Genomic DNA, 24,496 nt, shown 5'->3' on the forward strand with positions numbered 1-24,496 from the left:
CAAACAATTTCCATAGGTTTCAAATACTCTTCATTTAGTTTTGATATTGGTAACATAATTATCAAGTACTTATTACATTATAATACGTATAAGCCAAAAAGCTGAAGCTAAAGTAAGTTCAAATACTATATTACATAGAAAAAAAATTTTAATACTAAAAAAACTTCAAAAATAGATCCTATAGGAAAAATATAACTAAAATCATTTGATTAAAAATGAAATACTCATTATAAAGCTAGACAGGTTCAATCTTTCTTTTACAGAAAAGTGTGCTATATTGTATTGGACAAGGAATGTGATTCATGCCGCTTTCCTGCCCACTAACCTCGATCAATAACCCCCCGAAATAGAAATCAGTGTTTGCTTTAATAACAATGCAATGAATAATACTAATGATAATACTGTAAGATGGATTCATTCAATGTTGTTTCTTGTAAACAGAATTATTTTCCTTCCATAAGGCAGTGTGTTACCAACTACAGGAATCTAAAGGTAATGAATTTGCAGAGTGTAAGAACAACAGCAATAAGAAAACCTGTAATAAAAGATCCCCAAGGTTACCCCAACGTGTTTTAATGCCTTTTCTTATTGTAACGCACACACACAGGCACACGTGTGTGCTATTATGATCAGGTGGTGTGAAAGGAAAATATCTTGGGACCCCAGATCACTAAGCTAAAGGGAAAAGTCAAGCTGGGAACTGCTAAGGGCAAACCTCCCTCCCATTCTATTCAAAGTCACCCCTCGGCTCACTGAGATAAATGTGTATCTGGCCTCCTTGGGAAAGGCCAATCAGAAACTCAAAAGAATGCAACCTTTTGTCTGTCACCTACCTGTGACCTGGAAGACCCCTCCCCGCTTTGAGTCTTCCTGCCTTTGCTTCCAGTTGTCCCGCCTTTCCAGAACGCACCACTGTACTTCCTACATATATTGATTGATGTCTCATGTCTCCCTAAAATGTATAAAACTAAGCTGTGCCCTGACCACCTTGAGCACGTCATCAGGACTCCTGAGGCTGGGTGTGTGTATTCAACCTTGGCAAAATCAGCTTTCTAAACAGTAACTGAGACCTGTCTCAGGTTTTTTGGGTCCATACTTGCATTGCCACAACATATGTTCAGGGGTCCTCAGGAAGGACTAGGGTCCTAAATGCAGTGATACCTCTCAGTAAGCCTGGATTTCAGAAGCGAGACTGACACCTACATTACCAAACAAGGAATCTGAGGCTCCAGACAGAACTCTGAGTGCTGTCCCCGGTATGGAATAGGGTGATCCAGCTACATGAAGACTTGAAGTGTCCCAAATTCCCTGGCCAGAGCTTCCCAGCCATGAGGTGAGCCAGAGAAAACTGATGGCTGGTGATTGATTGGGTGAAAATCAATGATCAGTTTTACTTTGTTTTGTTTCTTACAATGATTCAAAGATTTAAAAAGGTTGAAGGGATAGTTAGGCAATACTCGTTGGGCCATCTGTAAACTGTGAATTCAGGGTTATTGTTCTAGACATAGGTGAGGCTTTCTTCTAACATCAGCAGCCAGTGAACATGTGGGAGGACAAACTGCACAGAACCCCCTCGACTGTCTGGGGAAATCCCGAGGAAGCCCACTGAACACCTCATGACTCATCAGAAAAGTTCTTTGTTTGGGGTATGCATGTACAGTTAGTTCTTTTGATTTAATTTCTGCTTTTTTTCACAATTTTCATATGATCATGGAAGATTCATATTGCTTTTATCATTATTTTATTTGTTTTTTTATTTTTTAAATTAATTAATTATTTTTTTTTTTTGAGACAGTCACGCCTGTAACCCAGGCTAGAGTGCAATGGGAAGATCTTGGCTCACTGCGACCACCACCTCCCGGGTTCTTTGGTTGTTGTTGTTGTTGTTTGTTTTTGAGACGGAGTCATGCTCTGTCTCCCAGGCCGGAGTGCAGTGGCACGATCTCGGCTCACTGCAACCTCTGCCTCCTGAGTTCAAGCAATTCTCCTGCCTCCACCTCCCGAGTAGCTGGAATTACAGGTGCAGGCCACCACGCCCAGCTAATTTTTGTATTTTTAGTAGAGACGGGGTTTCACCATGTTGGCCAGGCTGGTCTCGAACTCCTGACCTCAGGTGATCCACCTGCCTCAGTCTCCCAAAGTGCTAGGATTACAGGCATGAGTCACCACACCTGGCCACCTGCTGGGTTAAAGTGATTCTCCTGCCTCAGCCTCCCAAGTAGCCAGAATTACAGGCACCCACCACCATGCCTGGCTAATTTTTGTAGTTTTAATAGAGATGGGGGTTTCACCATGCTGGCCAGGCTGGTCTCGAACTCCTGACCTCAGGTGATCCACCTGCCTTGGGCCTCCCAAAGTGCTGGGATTACAGGCCTGAGCCACTGTGCCCGGCCTGCTTTTATCATTATTTTAATTCTTCTTATTGCATTTGTTAGACAAAGAAATGGGAGTGACTTTTTTAATCAAGCCTTTCAATCCACCTGAAATTGCTATACAAATATGATAATTTTCTAAGTATGCCTTGTCAAGACACAATGACAACAAATTTAGTTCAGAGATTAGAATGGGCTTTTATTAGCAGTTCTAGAATTGGGCAGCACCTCATTCTACAAAACAGAATGAGTGTTCTGATGAGCTGAGCAGAGGAGGCGTGTTTTGCAGACAGACAAGGGCTGAAGAAAGCAGACACAGAAAACAAAAAGCAGATGGGACATTTCAGAGTTACTTGCCCTACAGGGTTAAAGCAGAGAAGACATCCCTCTTCTGCTGACTGAAGTTGGCTGGAATTTCTTGCTTTTTAGAAAACTGGCCCATTTCAGGCTGGGCACAGTGGCTCATGCCTGTAATCCCAGCACTTTGGGAGGCCGAGGCAGGTGGATCGCTTGAGGCCAGGAGTTTGAGACCAGCCTGGCCAAATGGTGAAACCCCATCTGTACTAAAAATACAAAAATTAGCCGAGTGTGGAGGCGGCCACCTGTAATACCAGTTACTCGGGAGCCTGAGGCATGAGAATCGCATGAATCCTGGAGGTTGAGGTGGCAGTGAGCCAAGATCACGCCACTGCACTCCAGCCTGGGCAACAGAATGAGACTCTCAGGAAAAGAGAAGAGAGAATAAAGAAGAGAGAAAGAAGACTGACCCATTTCAAAGTTTAGTTTATTACACAGCACTCAGCACAAGTGACTCCTTTCTGTCATGGGCTGGTCTGCTGGGGCACAGTACAGGGGCCAGTCCAGAACAACGGCCTCCGATGAACCTCCTTTTACCACATCGACATGGATAAAGTTGGGAAGTACAGCGCTGGAAGGAATTCTCAACTGGGGATAACCTCTCCCACCCTGGGGGCATTAGAATTATAGGCAGACATACTAGGTAGTTGTGGTACTTGGAGGCTGCTGCCCATGGTTAGTATCTGGGATCAGAGACGTGCAGGGCAGCCCCAAGGATTATCACGGTGACCCCTGTGAGAAGCACCACTCAGAGGACACAGAGCTGTTCTCACAGCAGCTACCTCTCAGGTCCCCGGGACAGCTAGAGGGACATACCCAAGGAAAAGGCCTGAGCCACAGTTTAGAAATCCCGTTGGTGACCCTTCTTGCAAATGGCATTTATAGCTCAGAAAGCTACATAGATAAAACCCATGCCAAAGACAGTCTACTTGGGCAAACCTGATGCAAACTAGACCCTAATTTGTGTGCTGCTAAGGCTGGAGTTCGTCTGTGGTCTGTGTTTTCTACATTCAGAACACCTCTTTTTTGAGAAGAGGGCTTTGCTCTACCACCCAGGCTGGAGTGCAGCCATAGCACACTGCAGCCTTGGGCTCCTGGGCTCCAGCAATCCTCCCGCTTCAGCCTCCCAGGCAGCTGGGACCACAGGCGTGCCTCACTATGGCTGGCTCCATGCAGACCATTCTAAAGAGGCTTATCTAATATTAACTGTAGTTGAAGACTTAAGTGCAATAACCTGTTAGCAATGACGATTTGTGGCAAAACAAAAATGTACCAAATTAAAGAAAAGGTTACATGAAATTTGTTTTAAGTGATAAGATGTAAACCTTCCCGACAATTGGTGCCCTCGGTCTTTGGTTTCAATTAATTCCATCCACATAGTTTAAATGCTTGGCATGGGTGAAATTCTCGCAAGTATTACCTGGCTTCCTCAAGAACTCTGCCCATGACTGTGTTCTTTTCTCCCTGGTTGGCGTCTTCATTTACATCAGTTCCTCCAAAGATGATTCCAAAAGGGATTTGGTGGCCTGCAAAACGATGACAGTCACAAAGCAGAATTCAGCCCTAGAAACAGCCTTCACCAACCATTCCCAAGCAAGGATCTTAAACACTGATGTTCCCAGATCACAGGAGCTGTGTGCTGCTGTATGTTCAGCTGCATCCACCTCTCCTGGATAGCAGAATGGGTATCACCACAATAAACACAACATCAAGAGGAACATAGGAGGCCCCAACCACTGTTGTCAGGCCTATCTTTCAATTCATTCATTTTAAACTTTAGCAAATAAAAAATATTGTTAGCCATCATCTATCAAAGCCAAGCTTATCATTCCTAGGAAATGGGCTAATCTGGCATCATCAAAATTCATGACAAAAAAAAAGGGCTCTCCAAACTGAGTCCTATTGTTCATCAACACCAACAGGCACCGTGCTGCCTTGGGACAAAAACAGGGGAGAGAGAGGCACAGACAACCTTGATGAAATCCTCAAGAACTGCTCAGTACAGCAGGGATGATAAATTACGACAGGCACAACTAGGATAAGGGCCAAAATAACACAAGGTGCTGAGCGCATAAGGTGGGAAAGAATTTGCAAAGGGAGTATGTGTATTCTGAGTGACGGGTCCTGTGCGGATGGGAGGCAGTGGGTGAGTCCACTCCCGGCTTCCTCGATGAACATTTCATAAGCGCAGAGGGGCAGGACAGGGCATTAGGCCTTTTGATGAGCACATCATAAGCGACTCCCCAAAAAGACTCCCAAAGGTCAACTAAAAATTTCAAAGAGACTATGGCCTACAAATCACCCCATAGACCAGATCTAACTGGAGTTCACCTGGTTAGATTTCTCAAACAAGCTATTTCTATCAAGATATTTAAAGGAGAAGATACTGATCTTTCCTTTCATTGGCCTTTGAATTGTTTTTGTCATGTAAATTAGCAGATCCCATCTTCTTTCTCTCTATCTAGGTCTCTCTCACCCTAGAATTCCACTGCTATGAATTCAGCCTCCAGATATCAAGCCCAACAATAACACGTACGGCTCCAGCAAGGCTGCTAAAAGTAGCACAATTTGAGAAGCAACTTACTTGTGCATTGGTGAAGACCAACTCTTTTTTTTTGGAGCTGTGTGTGTGTGTGCATGTGTGTGTGTGTGTATGTACTCACACAGAAAGACTGGCAAAAAGAAAAACACATATTGGTGGACAAAAGATGCTTGCACAAAAACAAAAGCCATAAATACACATTTCTATATGCACAGAACATCTGATGTGACAGTACACAAAATAATAACTGTTGTCACCTCTGGAAAAGAGACCTGGAAGGCTACAGATCTGGGATGGACCAGGCACGGTGGCTCACGCCTGTAATCCCAGCACTTTGGAAGGTCAAGGTGGGCGGATCACCTGAGGCCAGGAGTTTGAGACCAGCCTGGGCAACATGGCAAAACTCTGTCTCTCTTTTTGTAAAAATACAAAAATTAGCCAGGTGTGGTGGTGCACACCTGTAATCCCACCTACTCCGAAGGCTGAGGCATGAGAATCACTTGAACCCAAGAGGTAGAGGTTGGAGTGAGCTGAGATCACGCCACTGCACTGCAGCCTGGGTGATAGAGCGAGACTCTGCCTCAAAAAAAAAAAAAAAAAAAAATCTGGGTTAGGAGTGAGACTTACTTTTCACTCTGTAACATTTTATATTGTTTGAATTTCTTACTGCAGACCTTAAGAACTTTTCCAAAAATACAGAGAGACATAGAAACGCCCACCCAGTAGAGATGGTTCACCATGGGTGATGGGTTTAGGCTTTGGGAGATGTTGGGACAGAGTGAATTTTTCTCATACGGGAAGGACATGAATCTGCGGTAGGGAGAATAATTGCTCCCAGAGATGTCCACATCCTAATTCCCAGGACTCATGAGGCTGGGACAGGGGAGGGACATTACGGTAGACTATCCAGGCGGGCGGGACAGGGGAGGGGCATTACGGTAGACTATCCAGGCGGGCGGGACAGGGGAGGCACATTACGGTAGACTATCCAGGCGGGCGGGACAGGGGAGGCACATTACGGTAGACTATCCAGGCGGGCGGGACAGGGGAGGGGCATTATGGTAGACTATCCAGGCGGGTTCAGCCTATCCACAGGGGTCGTTACAAGTGGAAGAGGGAGGCCAGAGAGTCAAGTTCAGCGTGAGGAAGATCTCACCAGTCCGATGGCTCTGGAGATGGAGGAAGGGCCATGAGCCAAAACATGTGGATGCCCCTCGAGGCTGGAAAAGACAAGAAAACAGATTCTCCCCAAGAGCCTCCAGGAAGGAGCGCAGCTGCTGACACCTGAATTTCAGCCTGGGAGACCCACTTCAGCTTTCCAACCTCCAGAACAGGCTCCCCTGTCACAGCCTCAGGGGTCCTGGGAAGTAGGATGTGGACATCTCTGGGAGCAATTCTTCTCCAGAACTGGAGGTCAGGTGATGAACTGGTGTTGTCTGAAGCCGCTGGGTTTGTGGTAAATTATTACAACAGCAGTGGGAAACTGATACACCCTATTGCCACAAAGGGACCGTATTAGTCCATCTTTAAGCTGCTGATAAAGACATACCCAACTGGCATGGCAATTGGATATGTCTGGGCAATTTACAAAAGAAAGAGGTTTAATGGACTCACAGTTCCACATGGCTGGGAGGTCTCCCAATCACGGCAAAAGGTGAAAGGCACATCTCACATGGCGGCAGACAAGAGAAGACAGCGTGTGCAGGGAGACTCCCCTTTATAAAACCATCAGATCACGAGAGACTTATTCACTATCATGAGAACAGCATGGGAAAGGCCCACCCCCATGATTCAACTACTTCCCACCAGGTCCCTCCTACAACACACGGGAATGTGGGAGATATAATTTAAGATGAGATTTGGATGGGGACACAGTCAAACCATATCTGGGATGTTCCCCCAATAAAAACTGCTACTGAAGGAGGCTAAGGAAAACAGTGGGAAAGTGGTTTTCAATGAAATTCCCAAAGACAGAAAAATAGACACCTAAAAGATACACACTATCAGTGAGGTTGCTTAAAAGGTGTGAACATATTTAGTATGTAAGATGACAGCCCTTTCTTACTCTATCAGCCCAGCAGCAATAACTCGTATATGTCAAAGCTAATTTGGCCTATTTTGAGAAATCACAAGACTTTCTCTCCAGACAGCCCCAGGTTAGAATCCTGCTTCTCCACCTAGAACAGGCATGACTTTGGCCAAGCTACTCAGTTTCTCTGACCCCGAGCCACATCATCTGTGAAACGGAGATATTAATTAGCAGACTGGTGAGACGATATATGACATTCTGGTACAAGGCAGACCCCGTAAGTGAGAGCTAGTTTCACCATGTTTTATACTAAAGAAGTTTTAAACACATAAATCCAGAAATTAGCACTTAGAAGAATGGAATATGGGATACTTCACTTAGTTTTCTGGTTTTTTTTTTTTTTTGGTGCTCATTCCGTTGTTAAGAAAATAAAAGTTTTAAATAAGTAGAATGTTAGCCTTAATGGCAAAAGACTATTATAAGGGTGGGTGCAGTGGCTCACGCCTGTAATCCCAGCACTTTGGGAGGCCGAATCGGGTGGATCACTTGAGGTCAGGAGTTCAAGACCAGCCTGGCCAACATGGTGAAACCCCGTCTCTACTAAAAATACAAAAATTAGCTGGATGTGGTAGCACACACCTGTAATCCCAGCTACTTGGGAAGTTGAGGCAGGAGAATCGTTTGAACCTGGAAGGCAGAGGCTGCAGTGAGCCAAGACTGTGCCACTGCACTCCAGCCTGGGTGATAGAGAGAGACTCTGTCTCAAAAAAATAAGACTTTTATAAATTCACCCATGATTGCAATTGAAAAATTCTGGAAGTCCTGTACTATAACATGATGTAGATAAAATATTTTTGCAAACTCTCTTTTTATTATTGTACATATATGGTGTACAACATGATGTTTTAAAATACGTATACATTGTGGAATGACTAAATCAAGCTAATTAGGTCAAGCGTGGTGGCTCACACCTGTAATCTCAGCACTTTGGGAGGCCAAGGCAGGAGGACTGCTCCATTCCAGTAGTTTGAGACCAGCCTGGGAAACACGGCAAGACCCCACTTCTTAAAAAAAAAAAAAAAAATTCAAGCTAATTGACATATGTATGACCTCACCTATTTATCATTTATTTTGTGATGAGAACACTTAAAACCTACTACTCTCTTAAGAATTTTTTTTTCTGTTTTTTGAGACAGAGTCTCACTTGGTCACCGAGGCTAGAGTGCTGTGGTGCTATCTCAGCTCACTGCAGCCTCCGCATCCCAGGTTCAAGTGATGCTCTTGCCTCAGCCTCCCAAGTAGCTGGGATTACAGGCAGCGCCACCATGCCCAGCTAATTTTTGCATTTTTAATAGAGACAAGGTTTCACTATGTTGGCCAGGCAGGTCTCGAACTCATGACCTCAAATGATCCACCCATCTCAGCGTTCCAAAGTGCTGGGATTACAGGTACGAGCCACCACGCTTGGCCCATCTCTTAGCAATTTTCAAGTATACAATACATTGTTATTTACTACGGTCACCATGCTGTGCAATAAATCTTGAATGTATTCCTCCTAAATTTTTTTTTTTTTTTTTTTTTTTTTTGAGACGGAGTCTCGCCCTGTCGCCCAGGCTGGAGTGCAGTGGTGCGATCTGGGCTCACTGCAAGCTCTGCCTCCTGGGTTCATGCCATTCTCCTGCCTCAGCCTCCTGAGTAGCTGGGACTACAGGCGCCCGCCACCATGCCCAGCTAATTTTTTTGAATTTTTTGTAGAGGCGGGGTTTCACTGTGTTAGTCAGGATGGTCTCCATCTCCTGACCTTGTGATCCGCCCGCCTCAGCCTCCCAAAGTGCTGGAATTACAGGCGTGAGTCACCACGCCCAGCCCCTAACTGAAATTTTGTACTTTTAACCAACGTTTCCCTAATCCCCTCATAATCCTGAGCACCTGGTAACCATTCTACTACTCTCTGCTTCTATGAATTTGACTTTTTAGATTTCACATACAAGTGAGAACCATGTGGTATTTGTATTTCTGTGCCTGGCTTATTGTATTTTATTTTGCATTATGTCCTCTAGGCTCATCCATGTTGTTACAAACAACAGAATATCCTTTGTTTTCCGTTACATATATATACACATTTTCTGTATCCATTTACCATCAATGGACACAGGTTGATTCCCTGTCCTGGCTATTTGGAATAGTGCTGCAGTGAACATGGGGTTGCAGATATCTCTTCCACATGGTGATTTCATTTGCTTTGCACATACACCCAGAAGTGGGATTGCTGGATCCTATGGTAGTTCTATTTTTCATTTTTCGAGGATATATTTGCAAACTCTTATTCTCTCTTCAAAACCCCATTCAGTCATCCCCTCGTTTCTGAAATCGTCTCCAGGTCTCTCAGAAGCAAATCCTTTTCCTTCTATGTCATGCCATGTATCATAAAGTCTTGGGTTTTATTTGTAGACTGGAAGATTCTCTTATTTATGTCTGTATCCCATGCTCTAATATGATGGTTACTCAAAGTTAGGTCCTCAAACAGTATTTGCTGAAATGCACTGAGAATGAAGAGTGGTACACAAGCTATTTTCCAAGTAGGTTGACTCAAGAGCCACCCACGTAACTGGTCTCATTCATAAATCCGTGCTTGTGCTAGAGGTTTGTCTCTCCCAGTAGTCTGCTGAGAAAAACAGAAAATCATAGCTTCCTAAAATTGGCTTCTTCTTTTTTCTTTTTTGAGATGGAGTCTAACTCTCTCACCCAGGCTAGAGTGCAGGGGCGTGATCTCGGCTCACTGTAATCTCCACCTCCCAGGTTCAAGCTATTCTCCTGCCTCAGCCTCCCAAGTAGCTGGGATTACAGGTGCCCACCACCACGCTCAGCTAATTTTTATATTTTTGGTAGAGAAGGGGTTTCACTGTGTTGGCCAGCCTGGTCTCAAACTCCTGTCCTCGTGATCCCCCCCACCTCAGCCTCCTAAAGTGCTGGGATTACAAGCATGAGCCACTGTGCCTGGCCCTAAACTTGGCTTCTCAATCATCCACCTGACCCTGTCTGCTTCCTTATTAGGCTCAAGCCTAAAGCATATTCTTAAAAAGAAACAAGGCTTGAGTGGTGGCTCACGCCTGTAATCCCAGCACTTTGGGAGGCCAAGGAGGGCGGATAACGAGGTCAGGAGTTCGAGACCAGCCTGAGCAACATGGTGAAACCCCATCTCTACTAAAAATACAAAAATTAGCTGGGCATGGTGGAGCATGCCTGTAATCCCAGCTACTCAAGAGGCTGAGGCAGGAGAATCGCTTGAACCACGGGAGTCGGAGGTTGCAGTGAACCGAGATCCCACCACTGTACTATAGCCTGGCGAAAGAGTGAAACTCTGCCTCAAAACAATAAATAAAAAATAAAAATAAATAAATAAATAAAAAGAAACAGGAGGAGCTTCACTAACACACTCTTGGCCAGCATCAAATTAACCTGTACGTTTTTCCTTGTGTGCCATTTAGGGTACATAGGAAAGAGTCCAGAAAGCATACTACCTGGGAACAGGTTCTATTACATCTAAGTTAAGGACACCTATAAAGTTCTGTTCTCATACACTTGAAATGATGGATTGGTACGCATGTCAAAAACATTTTACAGACATGCCCAAGAGGGAGAAAAAAATATAATGTGTTACTTTGACGTTCATATAATAATTGGTCCAGAGCTTAAGGAATTAAAGTTGATATTGTTCTTTAAAACATTTCCGGCCGGGTGCGGTGGCTCACACCTGTAATCCCAGCACTTTGGGAGACCGAGGCAAGCGGGTCACGAGGTCAAGAGATCGAGGCCATCCTGGCTAACATGGTGAAACCCCGTCTCTACTAAAAATGCAAAAAATTAGCCGGGCATGGTGGTGGGCGCCTGCAGTCCCAGCTACTGGGGAGGATGAGGCAGAAGAATGGCATGAACCTGGGGGGCAGAGCTTGCAGTGAGCCAAGATCATACCACTGCACTCCAGCCTGGGCGACAGAGCGAGACTGCATCTTAAAAAAAAAAAAAAAAACAAAAATACACACAAACATTTCCAGGCTGGGTGAGGTGGCTCACACCTGTAATCTCAGCATTTTGGGAGGGCAACGGAGGTGAATCACCTGAGGTCAGAAGTTCGAGACTAGCCTGGCTAACATGATGAAATCCCGTCTCTACTAAAAATACAAAACTTAGCAGGGCGTGGTGGCACGCACCTGTAATCCCAGCTACTTGGGAGGCTGAGACAGGAGAATTGCTTGAACCCAGGAGGCAGAGGTTCAGTGAGCCAAAATCTCGCCATTGTACTCCAACCTGGGTGACAAGAGTCAGACTCTGTCTCAAAAAAAAAAAAAAAATGTGCATTACACCTGCAATATATCTGTAATGTGTATTAATGTTGTTAATGTACTATTTCCCATTATTTGCATATTCTACTTAGCTATTTTATTTAATTATTTGCTCAGCAAATACTGATTTTAAACAGAAAAGCAAACTTCCACTTGTCCAAGATGTTAAGGTTTTACTTAGCAATATTTAATATACACAGTTATATAAATGTGACTAGTTATTACTTGGCAATACGTATCAAAAGCTTTAAAAATGCATATGCCCTTTAATCCTGCAAGATTGTTTCTGGAAAATCCTAAAGGAAATGGGCTCCAAAGGTTTAAGCAGAAACTTGTTCATCACGATATTATTTATAACTGAGGGGAAAAATGGAAATAGGACATGACCATTCATAACTATGCTGCAAAAGAACATTCAATGACAGAGGAAACATATACAATCTATTTCTAACACATTGTAAAATAGGTTACTAAATCAGAAGTATATGATTACAATTTTTAAAATATACACACAAACTACAGAGCAAGAGTCAGATACAGCAATATCTCTGCATTCAAAGCATTTATCAAAGTGCTTAGCACATACTAAATACTCCACAAAAAATATGTTTTTATATATTATATATAAGAAATATATATTTATATAGATATAGAAATATATTTATTTTTATAAATATATTTATATTTTTATATATTTGATATATTTATATACAAACATATTTTTATATATCTGTATCTTTAAAAAAAAAAATATATATATATATATTTTTTTTTCGATACAGAGTCTCACTCTGTTGCCGAGACTGGAGTGCAGGGGCATGATCTCAGCTCACTGCAACCTTCACCTCCCGGGTTCAAGTGATTCTCCTGCCTCAGCCTCCCAAGTAGCTGGGATTACAGGTGCCCGCCATCACGCTCAGCTAATTTTTTTTGTATTTTTAGTAGAGATGGGGCTTCACCATGTTGGCCAGGCTGATCTCAAAATCTTCAAGTGATCTGCCTGCCTCGGCCTTCAAAGTGCTGGGATTACAAGTGTGAGGCACCACACCCAGACTACAAATATTTTTCAAAAGAAGTTGCAAGCTTATATTGTAAAAGTATACCTTTTTTGCAAAATTAATTTTAAATAAAAACATAAATAAAACCAAAAACACAGACACAAACAGTGGTCATTTCTGGGTGGTGAAATTGCAGGTACCATATTTTCTTCTTTGTATTTTTACGTAGTTTCCAAGTCACCTCTGTAAGTAATTTAAAAATCAGTAAGTGCTATATATATTTAAATACAGTTTAATGAATAGAAGGCTGTCTAAGAAATGCATCGTGTATGCATAGAATGAAATATCACACAGCCAGTTAATCACAGGGTAGGTAGTTAATCAATGTCTGCAGCTCACGCAGAGAAAGTCCCCGGATACTTTGTTAAGTGAAAACCTCAGTGCAGAGGGCCGTCTCTTCTGACTGACAATGGTTCTGGTGCTTTTCATACATGATGCTACACGGACAGACTTTAACCTTCAAAAACACAACTCTGAGGAATAAATACTGTTTAATTTCCATATGGACAACAACTAGGAACGAACGAGTAAAAGTTTAACCACATTTACTAAGAGTAGCATGGCTTCCGTTCTTGATATTTATTCGATTGAGCAATGTAATTGATTTGTTTCCTCTGGGCAACAGGTTGGTTTTGCAGAGGGCACCTCTCCTCTTTCAACTCTTAGGAGAAGCAAACCTAACTTCAGATGACTCTGTGTTTATTTGAAGCAGAGGTCAAGCACGGTAAAATTGAGAACTGTAAGTTTGAAGGAAAAAACAAAAATCCAGCCATCTGACTAGAGGAGAAATAGGTCCTTGCCCATCTTTTAGAATATGAACTGGAATAACCTTTCCATATAGCATTTTGTCACTGTCAATCAAAACAAAAGTTACACAGCCCTTTGGCCCACAGGCTTTCCTAGGAATTTGTATTTCCAACATCCACATACAATGGAGTAAAGAAATAAAATAGAAAATACTTCAGCCTTGCTTGGAAGAGCAAAAAACCAAGAGAGAGACTTTTAATAAGTATGGTGCATTCTCACAGTGGAATACCTCACAGCCAATAAAAAGAATAAGATAGATGTAGCTTTGTGGATTTGGAAAAAAGCTAAGATATGAGTTAAATGTACAGACCTAACCCCACTTGTGGGAATAAAATGTTCCACATATGTGTGTAAAACATTTAAAAAGAAATAATAGGGGCCGGCCGCACTTGGTGGCTCCAGCCTGCAATCCCAGGACGTTGGGAGGCCAAGGAGGGCGAATAACTTTAAGTCAGAAGATGGAGACCAGCCTGGCCAACACAGTGAAAGCCGATTTCCACTAAAAATACAAAAATCAGCTGGGCGTGGTGGCACGCACCTGTAATCTCAGCTATCCTGGAGGCTGAGGCACAAGAATTGCTTGAGCTTGCTAGGCAGAGGTTGCAGTGAGCCCAGATCATGCCACTGCACTCCAGCCTGGGCCACAGAGTGAGACTCCATCTCAAAAAAAAAAGAGAAGAAAAAGAAAAAAAAAAGAATAATAAATACCACTTTACAGAAAATGACACAACTTATTGGGAGTGGGGTGGGAGGAGGGAGAGCATCAGGAAGAATAGCTAATGGATTCTGGGCTTAATACCTCAGTGATGGGATGATCTGTACAGCAAACCACCATGGCACACGTTTACCTCTATAACAAATCTACACATCCTGCACGGGTACTGCTGAACTTAAAATAAAAGAAGAGAAAAAGAAAAGAAAACAACACAACTCACAGTCAACAGAATCACTATACTCAGGGTCGAGGCTTTGTGACTGCATGAAAGAGTTGCAACAGTCAGTGACAACTTTTCAAAGGTTTCTACTGAGCTATCAGGGGTTCGGAACTTCATCTTGGCCTATAAGGAAAGTTAAACTCTACACTTCTTTCACATTCAGAGACAAAGCTCAGACTGTGTTTCACTACACTTAAAACTGAATTCAAGGCTGGGTGCAGTGGCTCATGCCTTTAATCTCAGCCCTTTGGGAGGCCAGGGTGGGTGGATTGCTTGAGTCCAAGAGTTCAAGACCAGCCTGGGCAATATGGCAAGACCGCGTCTCTAAAAATATACCAAAAAAATAGCTGGGCATTGTAGCACATACCCGTAGTCCCAGCTACTCGGGAGGCTGAGGTGGGAGGGTTATTTGAGCCCAGGAAATGGAGGTTGCAGTGAGCCAAGATTGTATCACTGCACTCCATCCTGGGCAACAGAGTGAGACCCTGTGTCAAAAAAAAAGAAAAAAAAAATTCAAAGTCATATACTTGTTCAGCAGAAAATAACTCTCTAGAAATAATACTTTTAGAAACACTGTCTGCATATAGAGAAAACAGTTAGTTTAGATAGTTCAGGCATGGATGCAAAAATATGGAAGTACAGATATATTCTCCCAAGTTCATATGCTATGATGTCTGCACAGAGACACACATTCTAATGGGCGAAATAGAACAATTAAAGACAACATAAATATTTATTAATTGAAGACTTTAAATGATGGCATCTCCATAAAATGAATGAGAGAGATCTATGTACGTGCCACTATGGGAGAAGGTTGCCGGATGTGTGGCTGAGTGGTGAAAAGGAAGATGCTGAATATATATTCAGCAGTAGGCTTCCATTTGTGTGTGTGTGTGTGTGTTGAAGGTGGGGGAGGAGGTACATGTAAATACATGCCTGGGTCATGAAAAATAAGGCAACTTCCAACTTGCTTTTCTTCTGATGGTTCTCTCAGGGAGAAGCTGGCCATCACTTCATGAGGACACTCAGAAGTAAAGCAAAGAGATTATGACATGTCTCCCATTTCTGAACTGGATAAACAGGAGACACCGTTTCCCATATTATTGGACATTACAGGTGCTTCTGGTTTTCAGAATTTCTGGTGTTTTACTTTTGAAGAGAAAGAGGATTACCTTGCAAAAGCCTGCCTCCCCTATAGAGATGAAGAGCCAGGGCAGCCTCGCAGTTCTCGGCCAAGATGAGGTTTGCAATCTCAGATGGGCTTTCAAAGTCAAAGGCATCTTTCAAAACGCACACGTGCCCTGCAGCCTCTAGATGGGCCCTTTATCCAAAAATACAGAGAAAGGAGAAGATGAGGGGAAGACGTTAATATGTAACAGGTTGCTGCTACAGTAAAGGTTTTGTTGTTTTTTTTTTTTTTGGTGGTTGTTGTTGAGACAGGGTTTCACTCTTGCTGCCCAGGCTGAGGTACAGTGGTGTGGTCTCAGCTCACTGCAACCTCCGCCTCCCGGGTCTCCAAGCGATTCTCCCGCCTCAGTCTCCCGAGTAGCTGAGACCACACGTGCGCACCACCATGCCTGGCTAATTTTTTGTATTTTTAGTAGAAACGGGGTTTCACCACGTTGGCCATGCTGGTCTCAAACTTTTGATCTCGGGTGAGCCACCTGCTTTGGCCTCCCAAAGTGCTGGGGTAACAGGCATGAGCCACTGTGCTCAGCCACTATGATTCAGATTTTGAATGAATTCCATAAGATTACTTATTTACTGAATTGCCCTTGGTAAGCACCCTGCCTTAAAATACAAAAGAAGGCCTAGAATCAATGACATTAACCATACATCTGCCCGTCTCAGATACCCAGGACTGTGGCTGCGACCGAGGCCATTGGAAGGAAGGTTGACCCAGGAGGCCTTGAGCCTCAGACATGGGGCATACACTGCCACCTCCAGTGGCATTTGCTGTACCAGACAGTTCCTTTTCTATTTCCTTAATTCCACGTTTTCTCTCCTGTCCCTGAATTGTGGTATCTAAAGATTATTTTCGGGCCTCTGTTGCTCAGTTCTTTGAAAAGACTTCAAAAGTCACCTATTATCATAGCTTCAAAAAATACTTCCTGGTCTTTCCATTCTACCTGCTACACACACACACACGCAATATTTATGTCTTTCAAACATGTCTCTTCTCTTTCTCTCCACCTTAGTTTCAGTTCCTGCTAACATAAATATAAAATATCTCATAAACAAAAAAGAAATTTTTTCAATAGTGACAACAACATGAAGAAAATTGGAAGACACATGAACAAAATCAGAAGACAAATGAGAAACTGGGGAAAAAACTATTTACAGCTCTTACTAAAGAAAAAAAGTTCATCTGCTTAATATATAAAGAGCATTTGTAAATCAATAAAGAAAAAAGGCTATCAACACAGTAGGAAAACAGAGATGAGGACTGGGTGAGGTGGCTCATGCCTGTAATCCCAGCAGTTTGAGAGGTCGAGGCAGACAGATGGCTTGAGCCCAGGAGTTTAAGACCAGCCTGGTCAATATGGTGAAACCCCATCTCTACAAAAAATATTTTTTTAATGCACTGGGCATGGTGGCACATACTGGTAGTCCTAGCTACTTGGGAGGCTGAGATGGGACAACTGCTTGAGCCTGTGAGGTCAAGGTTGTAGTGAGCCAGGATTGTGCCACTATACTCCAGCCTGGGTGACAGAGCAAGACTCTGTCTCAAAAAAAAAAAAAAAAAAAAAAAGCCAGCCACAGTGGCTCAAGCCTGTAATCCCAGTACTCTGGGAGGCTGAGGCAGGCAGATCACTTGAGGTCAGGAGTGTGAGACCAGCCTGGCCAACATGGTGAGATTCCATCTCTACTAAAAATACAAAAATTAGCCAGGTGTGGTGGTACACACCTGTAATCCTAGCTACTGGGGAGGCTGAGGCATGAGAATCGCTTGAACTCAGGAGGCAGATGTTGCAGTGAGCCAAGATCGTGCCACTGCACTCCAGCCTGGGCAACAGAGTGAGAGAAAGAAGAGGAGAGGAGAGGGGAGGGGAGGGGAGGGGGAGAGGGGGAGAGGGAGGAGGAAGGAAGGAAGGAAGGAAGGAAGGAAGGAAGGAAGGAAGGAAGGAAGGAAGGAAGGAAGGAAGGAAGGAAGGAAGGAAAAGAAAAATAGAGATGGGCACAAAATTGCAGTCCATAGAAAAAGAAATACACTGGGCTCTTGAACAAAGAAAATGATGCTCAATATCAGCCATCTTTTTAATCCAGAGCATCTGTAAAGATTAAAAAGTTGACCGGAGGCCTCCTGAAATAAACACTCGTATACATTATCTATGAGAGAGCAAACTGGTACAACCTCTCCCGTGGGCAATGTAACAGCAGCTAGAAAATTTTAAATGCACAAACCCTGTGACCAAATAACTCCACTTCTAGGAATTTATTCCAAAGATATACTTGGATATATGTGCAAAAGCCTGCACCCAGGAATACGCACTGCAGCTGTGAAGTAGCAAAAAGATTAAAAAACTACCTCCACGTGCATCCACAGGGCACTCGTTATATTATGGTAGATGGACCTAATCATGTTCTTTGGCCATCAAAAGAATGCAATAGAACACTATGAAGTATTAAGAATGAATTCCAAGATTCACTATTAATGAAAAACAGAGCAAAGTGAAGAATACTTTTGGGTACATACACTGTGTGCACACAGAATATCTCTAGAAGGATACATTAAAAAGAGATAACAATGATTGCATCCAAAAAGGAGAATCAGGCCAGGTGCAGTGGCTCCCACCTGTTATCACAGCACTTTGGGAGGCAGAGGTGGGAGGATCATTTGAGCTCAGGAGTTTGAGACCAGCCTAGACAACGTGATGAAACTCTGTGTCTACAAAAAATTTAAAAAATTAGCTGGGTGTGGAGACATGCACCTGTGGTCCCAGCTGTTTGGGAGGCTGAGGTGGGAGGATCGATGAGTCCAGGAACTCAAGGCTGCAGAGAGCCATGATCATGCCAGTGTGCTTCAGCCTGGGTCTCAACAGAGCGAGACCCTGTCTCAAAATGAAAGAAGGAAATAAAGAGAGAGAAAGAGAGAGAGAGAGAGAGAGAAAGAGACACACAAGCTTTTGTATTGTTGGATAGTTTTTACCACATGCATGTATTGTCTTTTTCAATTGTTCAAGGTGTGTGTGTCCGTGTGCGCGCACATGTGTGCATACACAACAAATGGGATCAGGTCTCTTTTCTGATTAAAACCTGCAAAGAGCTCACTGTATCCAGTTCAACTGTCAACCACATGAGAATGGGGACCATTTCTATTCTGCTTAGGGAATAAACTAATGGCTGAGTGTGTCTCTGGGATAAATGCCTCGGCCCAGAACACAGCTCACCCTGCATGGCAGAAGTGCACTCCGCTCCAACCACCCTCCCACGGCTGGACCTCTGGCACATCACGCTCCCTTCGAGTCTCCACGCCTCTGACATGACACTTTCTAATGCCAGCTCCTTCCAGAGAACTCTCCTGACAGCCCCAGTTCCTACCACACCGCAGTCTCTCAAAATTTCCATTTAGTTTTGAGCCTGTCTGTTATAACCCCTCTGTACTGCATTTATATGGAAGATGGAGTTCACATCTTACTTGGGGCATTGATTACAAAATCAGCACATACAAGAAAATCAAGTACACTTAAAATTACCCTTGAATTGGCTGGGCGCGGTGGCTCACGCCTGTAATCCCAGCACTTCGGGAGGCTGAGGCGGGTGGATCAGGAGTTCAAGACCAGCCTGACCAACATGGTGAAACCCCATCTCTACTAAAAATACAAAAAGATTATCCAGGCATGGTCGCGTGTGCCTATAATCCCAGCTACTCGGGAGGCTGAGGCAGGAGAATCGCTTGAACCTGGGAGGGAGGAAAACCACCAGCCCCAGGGAGACAGGGAGAGAGCGTGCAGTGGAAGGGGCTGCCATTTGAGAAGGGTGGGCATGGGAGGTCCCACTAAAGAAGGTGACCTGAAGGTGGCTGGCACAGTGGCTCATGCCTGTAATCCCAGCACTTTGGGAGGTCGAATTGGGTGGATCACCTGAGGTCAGGAGTTTGAGACCAGCCTGGCCAACATGGCGAAACTCCATCTCTACTAAAAATACAAGAATTAGCCGGGTATGGTGGCGCATGCCTGTAATCCCTGCTACTCAGGAGGCTAAGGCAGGAGAATCACTTGAACCAGGGAAGTGGAGGTTGCAGTGAGCTAATGTCACGCCACTGTACTCCAGCCTGGGTGACAGAGAGACTCGGTCTCAGGAAAAAAAAAAAAAAAAAAAAGCCTCAAGGTGATGAGGGAGGAGCCACATGGATACCGTGGGGGAAAAGATGAAGAGCTAACAGAGTCCAGCACACGGAAGTGGAGAGCAGAATGGTGGCTCCCGGAGGTTAGTGGGGGGCAGGAGGAGGAGCAGGTTGTACAGCATGGTGACCATCGTCAATAATAACATACTGTATATTTCCAAATTGCTTAAAAAAAGATTTTCAATGTTTTCACTACAAAAAGTAATAAGTACAATCATTCCTGGGTATCTGCTGGGGACTGGTTCCAGGACCCCTGTGGATAACAAAATCCGAGGATGCTTAAGTCCCACATATAAAATGGCACAGCATTTGCATATCACCTTTACACATCCTCCTGTGTACTTCAAATCATCTCTAGATTACTTATAATACCTAATACAATGGAAATGCCCTGTCAATAGTTGTTCTGCTGTATTGTTTGGGGTTTTGGGGGGTTTTGGGTTGTGTGTGTGTGTGTGTGTGTGTGCGCGCGCGCGTGGCAGAGTCTCACCCTGTCACCCAGGCTGGAGTGCAGTGGCGCGATCTCGGCTCACCGCAACTTCTGTCTCCCGAGTTCAAGCGATTCTCCTGCCTCCACCTCCCGAGTAGCTGGGATTATAGGCACGTGCCACCATGCCTGGCTAATTTTTGTATTTTTAGTACAGACGGATTTTGCCATGTTGGCCAGGCTGGTCTCAAACTCCTGACCTCAGGTGACCTGCCCAATTCGGCCTCCCAAAGTGTTGGGATAACAGGCGTGAGCCACTGTGCCCGGGCTGTGTTGTTTTTAATTTCTATAATTTTTTTAACATTTTGATCTGTAGTTGCTTGGAACTGCAGACGTGGAACCCACAGATATGGAATACCGCCTGTCTTCGAGGCGGTAGACATGTTCATTACTGTGATATAATCACTCCACAATGTATTTATAGTCCAAAACACCACACTGTATCCCATAAATATATACAATTACTAGTTGTCAAACTAAAAATAACAATGTGAATTTTAGAAATAAGTAAATTCAAATAAACAAAAAAATAGTATCAGTGGGCATTATATCCGAATATCAGAAAAGCAGGTGCTACGGGCCTGACGTGGGATGTGCTGGGTTTTGGGAGATCACAGGGGTCTGGGAAGGGTATGTCACTGAGGGGCCCACAGCGCAGAAGATAGCAGGTCCCGGCAGAAACCTCGGTGTGTGCTGGATGTGAAGCAGAGAAGAGATGCAATCTGGCTGAGCGTTTCAGCAGACTCAGTCTGACTGCTGTGTTGAAAGTGAAAAGAGACAAGCTAAGAGGCTTTGGCAATGACCCAGGGAGGGCTGGGGTGGTGACATCTTCCCTCTCCTCCAGCCTCTGCGGTCCTTATCCATCCTGCCACCAGCAGCTCATGGCCTTCCCTCCTCCACAGAGAAAGTTACAGCTGCAAGACAGGCATACTCTCAATTGCCCCCCACCATGCCCACCCCTCTGGCACCTGCAGACCTCTGGGCCTCTCCCAGGGGTCCCAGCAGAGGCCACACTCCTTCTCCAGCGTCCCCACCCCCCCCACCAACTGCTCAGGAGTTAACCACCCCACAGTCATGCCGCCTCCTGTTTCCTCTCCCCACTCACCTTCAGGCAGCATCAAATATGCCCAAGTCCCTTAGAAGCTTTCCCCAGCAACCCAGCAATCTCCCCCAGTCAGGCTCTACTCTCTCTCCCCTGCCCATCACAAAAGGACTTCTGGAAATGAAAGGGTGGCATACATTCACCATCTCCATCTCCCACGCCTACCCACTCCTGGGCTTCCACCTGCCACTACTCCTGCGGAACAAGATCAGACAAGATCTCCACGGACCTTCAGGTGCCAACTGCCATTGCCCCTTTGACGTCTTGAGCAGATGGACCTGTTAGCAACATCCAGCATCGCTAACTAGCCCCCTGCTGGAAATTCCTCTTCTTTGGCTTCCATAAGTTTTCTGGATTTCCGGGGCCCTCCTGCCTTCCCATCTTATCTCCTTTCTGATCATGTAATCTCCCAGTTTGTCCTACCCCTAGTGCCCTACCCCTAAGTTAACTTCATCCCACTCTCAGCTTCTTATCTTCAGCCCAGAAGCCTCTCTGAGTGCCTATGGGTTCCAACTGCTCTAATTCAACAAAAACTTACAGAGTGTGTCGTCTGACAGGCACCTCGCAGTCAGCATGTTATGACCCTCCTGCCCCAGCCAAGCTGGCATCAGCCAGTATTCCACATGCAGGGACCTGCCCACCGTGCACACAGTGGCACAAGCCAGACCCCTGGAAGTCCCCCTAGTGCTCTTCTCTCCCCTCTGCCACAGCATCTCAGGGTCCTTCCAGATAGGATGCAGATCTATATACTTTTTTTTTGAGACAGAGTCTTGCTCTGTTACCCAGCCTGGAGTGCAGTGGTGCGATCTCGGCTCACTGCAACCTCCGTCTCCTGGGTTCAAGCAATTCTCCTGCCTCAGCCTCCCGAGTAGCTGGGATTACAGGCATGCACCACCACACCCGGCTAATTTTTGTATTTTTAGTAGACACAGGGGTTCACCATGTTGGCCAGGCTGGTCTTGAACTCATGACCTCAGGTTATCTGCCAACCTCGGCCTCCCAAAGTGCTAGGATTACAGGCGTGAGCCACCGCGCCCGGCAGATCTCTACACCTTTTTTCTTAAAGCAGCAACCTCCATCCCTCATCCTTCAATCCTGACAGCTTTAAACCCAGAATCCACAAGGTGACAGTGACAGTGACTGGATTCCACCCCCGAGCTGCCCACTCAGGTCCTCAGCCAACTCCTCTGCGGGGTCTCACAAGCTCCTTCCTGGCTCAGGGCGTCCTCCACACATACGGTTCCCTCTGCCCGGAATGCGCTTCCCAGCCTCTCCCCTCGCTGACCCTGATGGCCCCAGCTGAAAAGGTTACTTCCCATGCGCAAAGGCTCACAGCAGAGGACTCAGGATAGCCCCAACGTGGAAATGTCCCAAAGGCCCACCATTCTCCAGTTAAGGAGTAGACAAGGAAAAGTGTACATCTGGCCGACGGGCATTCCTCAGCCACACGGGAATGAAGGACTGACACTTTAGGCCAAGCCCGCAAAAGGGACCACATGGCGTATGATCCCATTCCTAGGAAACATCCAGAATAGGTCTATTCATAGAGACTAAAGGCAGCTGACCATTTCCCAGGGGCTGGGGGAGCAGTGGAAGAGGAGTGTCTGCTAACGGATACGGGTTTCTTCTGAGAGTGATGGAAATGTTTGGAAATCAGATAGGAGTGACGGTTGCATGACTTTATGAATACACTAAGAATCCCTGGTGTGTACATTTTGAAAGGGTGAAGTTTATGGTATGTCAATTATATCTCAAATTTTTTAAAAAACTATATGGGGCCGGGTGCAGTGGCTCACACCTGTAATCCCAGAACTTTGGGAGGCTGAGGAGGGCAGATCATTTGAGGTCATGAGTTCAAGACCAGCCTGATCAACATGGTGAAACCTCGTCTCTACTAAAAATACAAAAAATTAGCTGGGCGTGGTGGCGTATGCCTGTGATCCCAGCTACTCGGGAGGGCTGAGGCAGGAGAATCACTTGAATCTGGGAGGCGGAGGTTGCATGAGCTGAGATCGTGCCAGTGTACTCCAGCCTGGGGGACAGAGACTCTGTCTCAAAAAATAATAAAAACAAAAATAAACTATATGAGAAATAAAATGTTATTTCTTGACAAAGTCTTCCCAGACCCTGGCTGGGGTTCAGAAAAAAAGAAACCCCAAAACGAAGGCCTCAGCAACTCTCTCTCTCTCCCGCCCTCCTGTCTCTGGTCCCGCATTTTCCCCAGAGGTTAACCAGAGAAACTAGAATTCCTCTTCCCCATGGGGGTTCATGGAAACCAGAACTCTTTCTCCCCAAAGTCGGCCATAAAACCCAAAATTATTACTCTGACTTTCCCCTGCCTTCCTGTGTAAAACCTGACCATAAAGACATTATCCCAGGCCCGGTGTGGTGTGGTGGCTCACGCCTGCAATCCCAGCACTTTGGGAGGCCGAGGCGAGTGAATCACCTGAGGTCAGGAGTTCAAGACCAGCCTGACCAAGGTGGTGAAACCCCGTCTCTACTAAAACAATACAAAATTAGCTGGGTGTGGTGGTGCATGCCTGTAATCCCAGCTACTTGGGAGGCTGAGGCAGGAGAGTCGCTTAAATCCAGAAGGCAGAGGTTGCAGTGAGCCAAGATCGCGCCACTGCACTCCAGCCTGGGCAACAAGAACGAAACTCCATCTCAAAAAAAAAAAAAATTATCCAAACTACCTTGTATTGATTGTAGATCACAAAGCCCCCATTCCAGAGAGGGCCTGCCTTGCACCAGAAGGAAAGAAGGCGCACAGAGGGGCCAAGATGAATCCAGACTGACTCGCCTTGCTGGGCTTCCCCAAGCAGTCTATTGGTGTTCAATCAGACCATTTTCATTGTCCTATTTCCATGTGGCTGTCCATACCTTGTTGAACCTAAGCATAAACTGGCCAGTCTCTCATGTCTCCCTGGGTCTTCATACTGAGGGCTCCCATGTCATGGAACACCATGACCAATACAGGTGTGTGCCGTGTCTCTTTGGTCTGTCTTTGGTCAGTTGGTTTTCAGTGAACCTTCAGAGGGGGAAGGGGAAGTTCTTCTAGTTCCTCTGGAACTAGGTCGGCTCTATTCAAAGTCCTCTCTCTGTCATCACCCAACACTT

General features: G+C 45.0%; 1 protein-coding gene across 7 annotated transcripts in view; it reads right to left on the reverse strand.

Moving 5' to 3' along the window:
- LOC105493276 (glycosyltransferase 1 domain containing 1) overlaps positions 1-24,496 on the reverse strand; it is a 124,402-nt gene that overhangs the window by 90,110 nt on the left and 9,796 nt on the right. For 4 of the 7 annotated variants that reach the window (XR_011608663.1, XM_011760814.3, XM_071070801.1 and 1 more), the window contains exon 2: positions 4,150-4,255. Coding sequence is in view for 6 of the 7 variants with exons in the window: in XM_011760814.3 (XP_011759116.2) it covers positions 4,150-4,255 (106 nt within the window). In the remaining variant the exon portion in view is untranslated. Of the gene's footprint in view, positions 1-4,149; positions 4,256-15,615; positions 15,765-24,496 lie in introns of those variants that run through there. The other 3 variants (XM_071070800.1, XM_071070799.1, XM_071070802.1) reach the window with 1 other exon arrangement.

Source organism: Macaca nemestrina, chromosome 10, assembly GCF_043159975.1.
Source record: "Macaca nemestrina isolate mMacNem1 chromosome 10, mMacNem.hap1, whole genome shotgun sequence".
In the NCBI taxonomy this organism is placed as follows: Eukaryota; Metazoa; Chordata; class Mammalia; order Primates; family Cercopithecidae; genus Macaca; species Macaca nemestrina.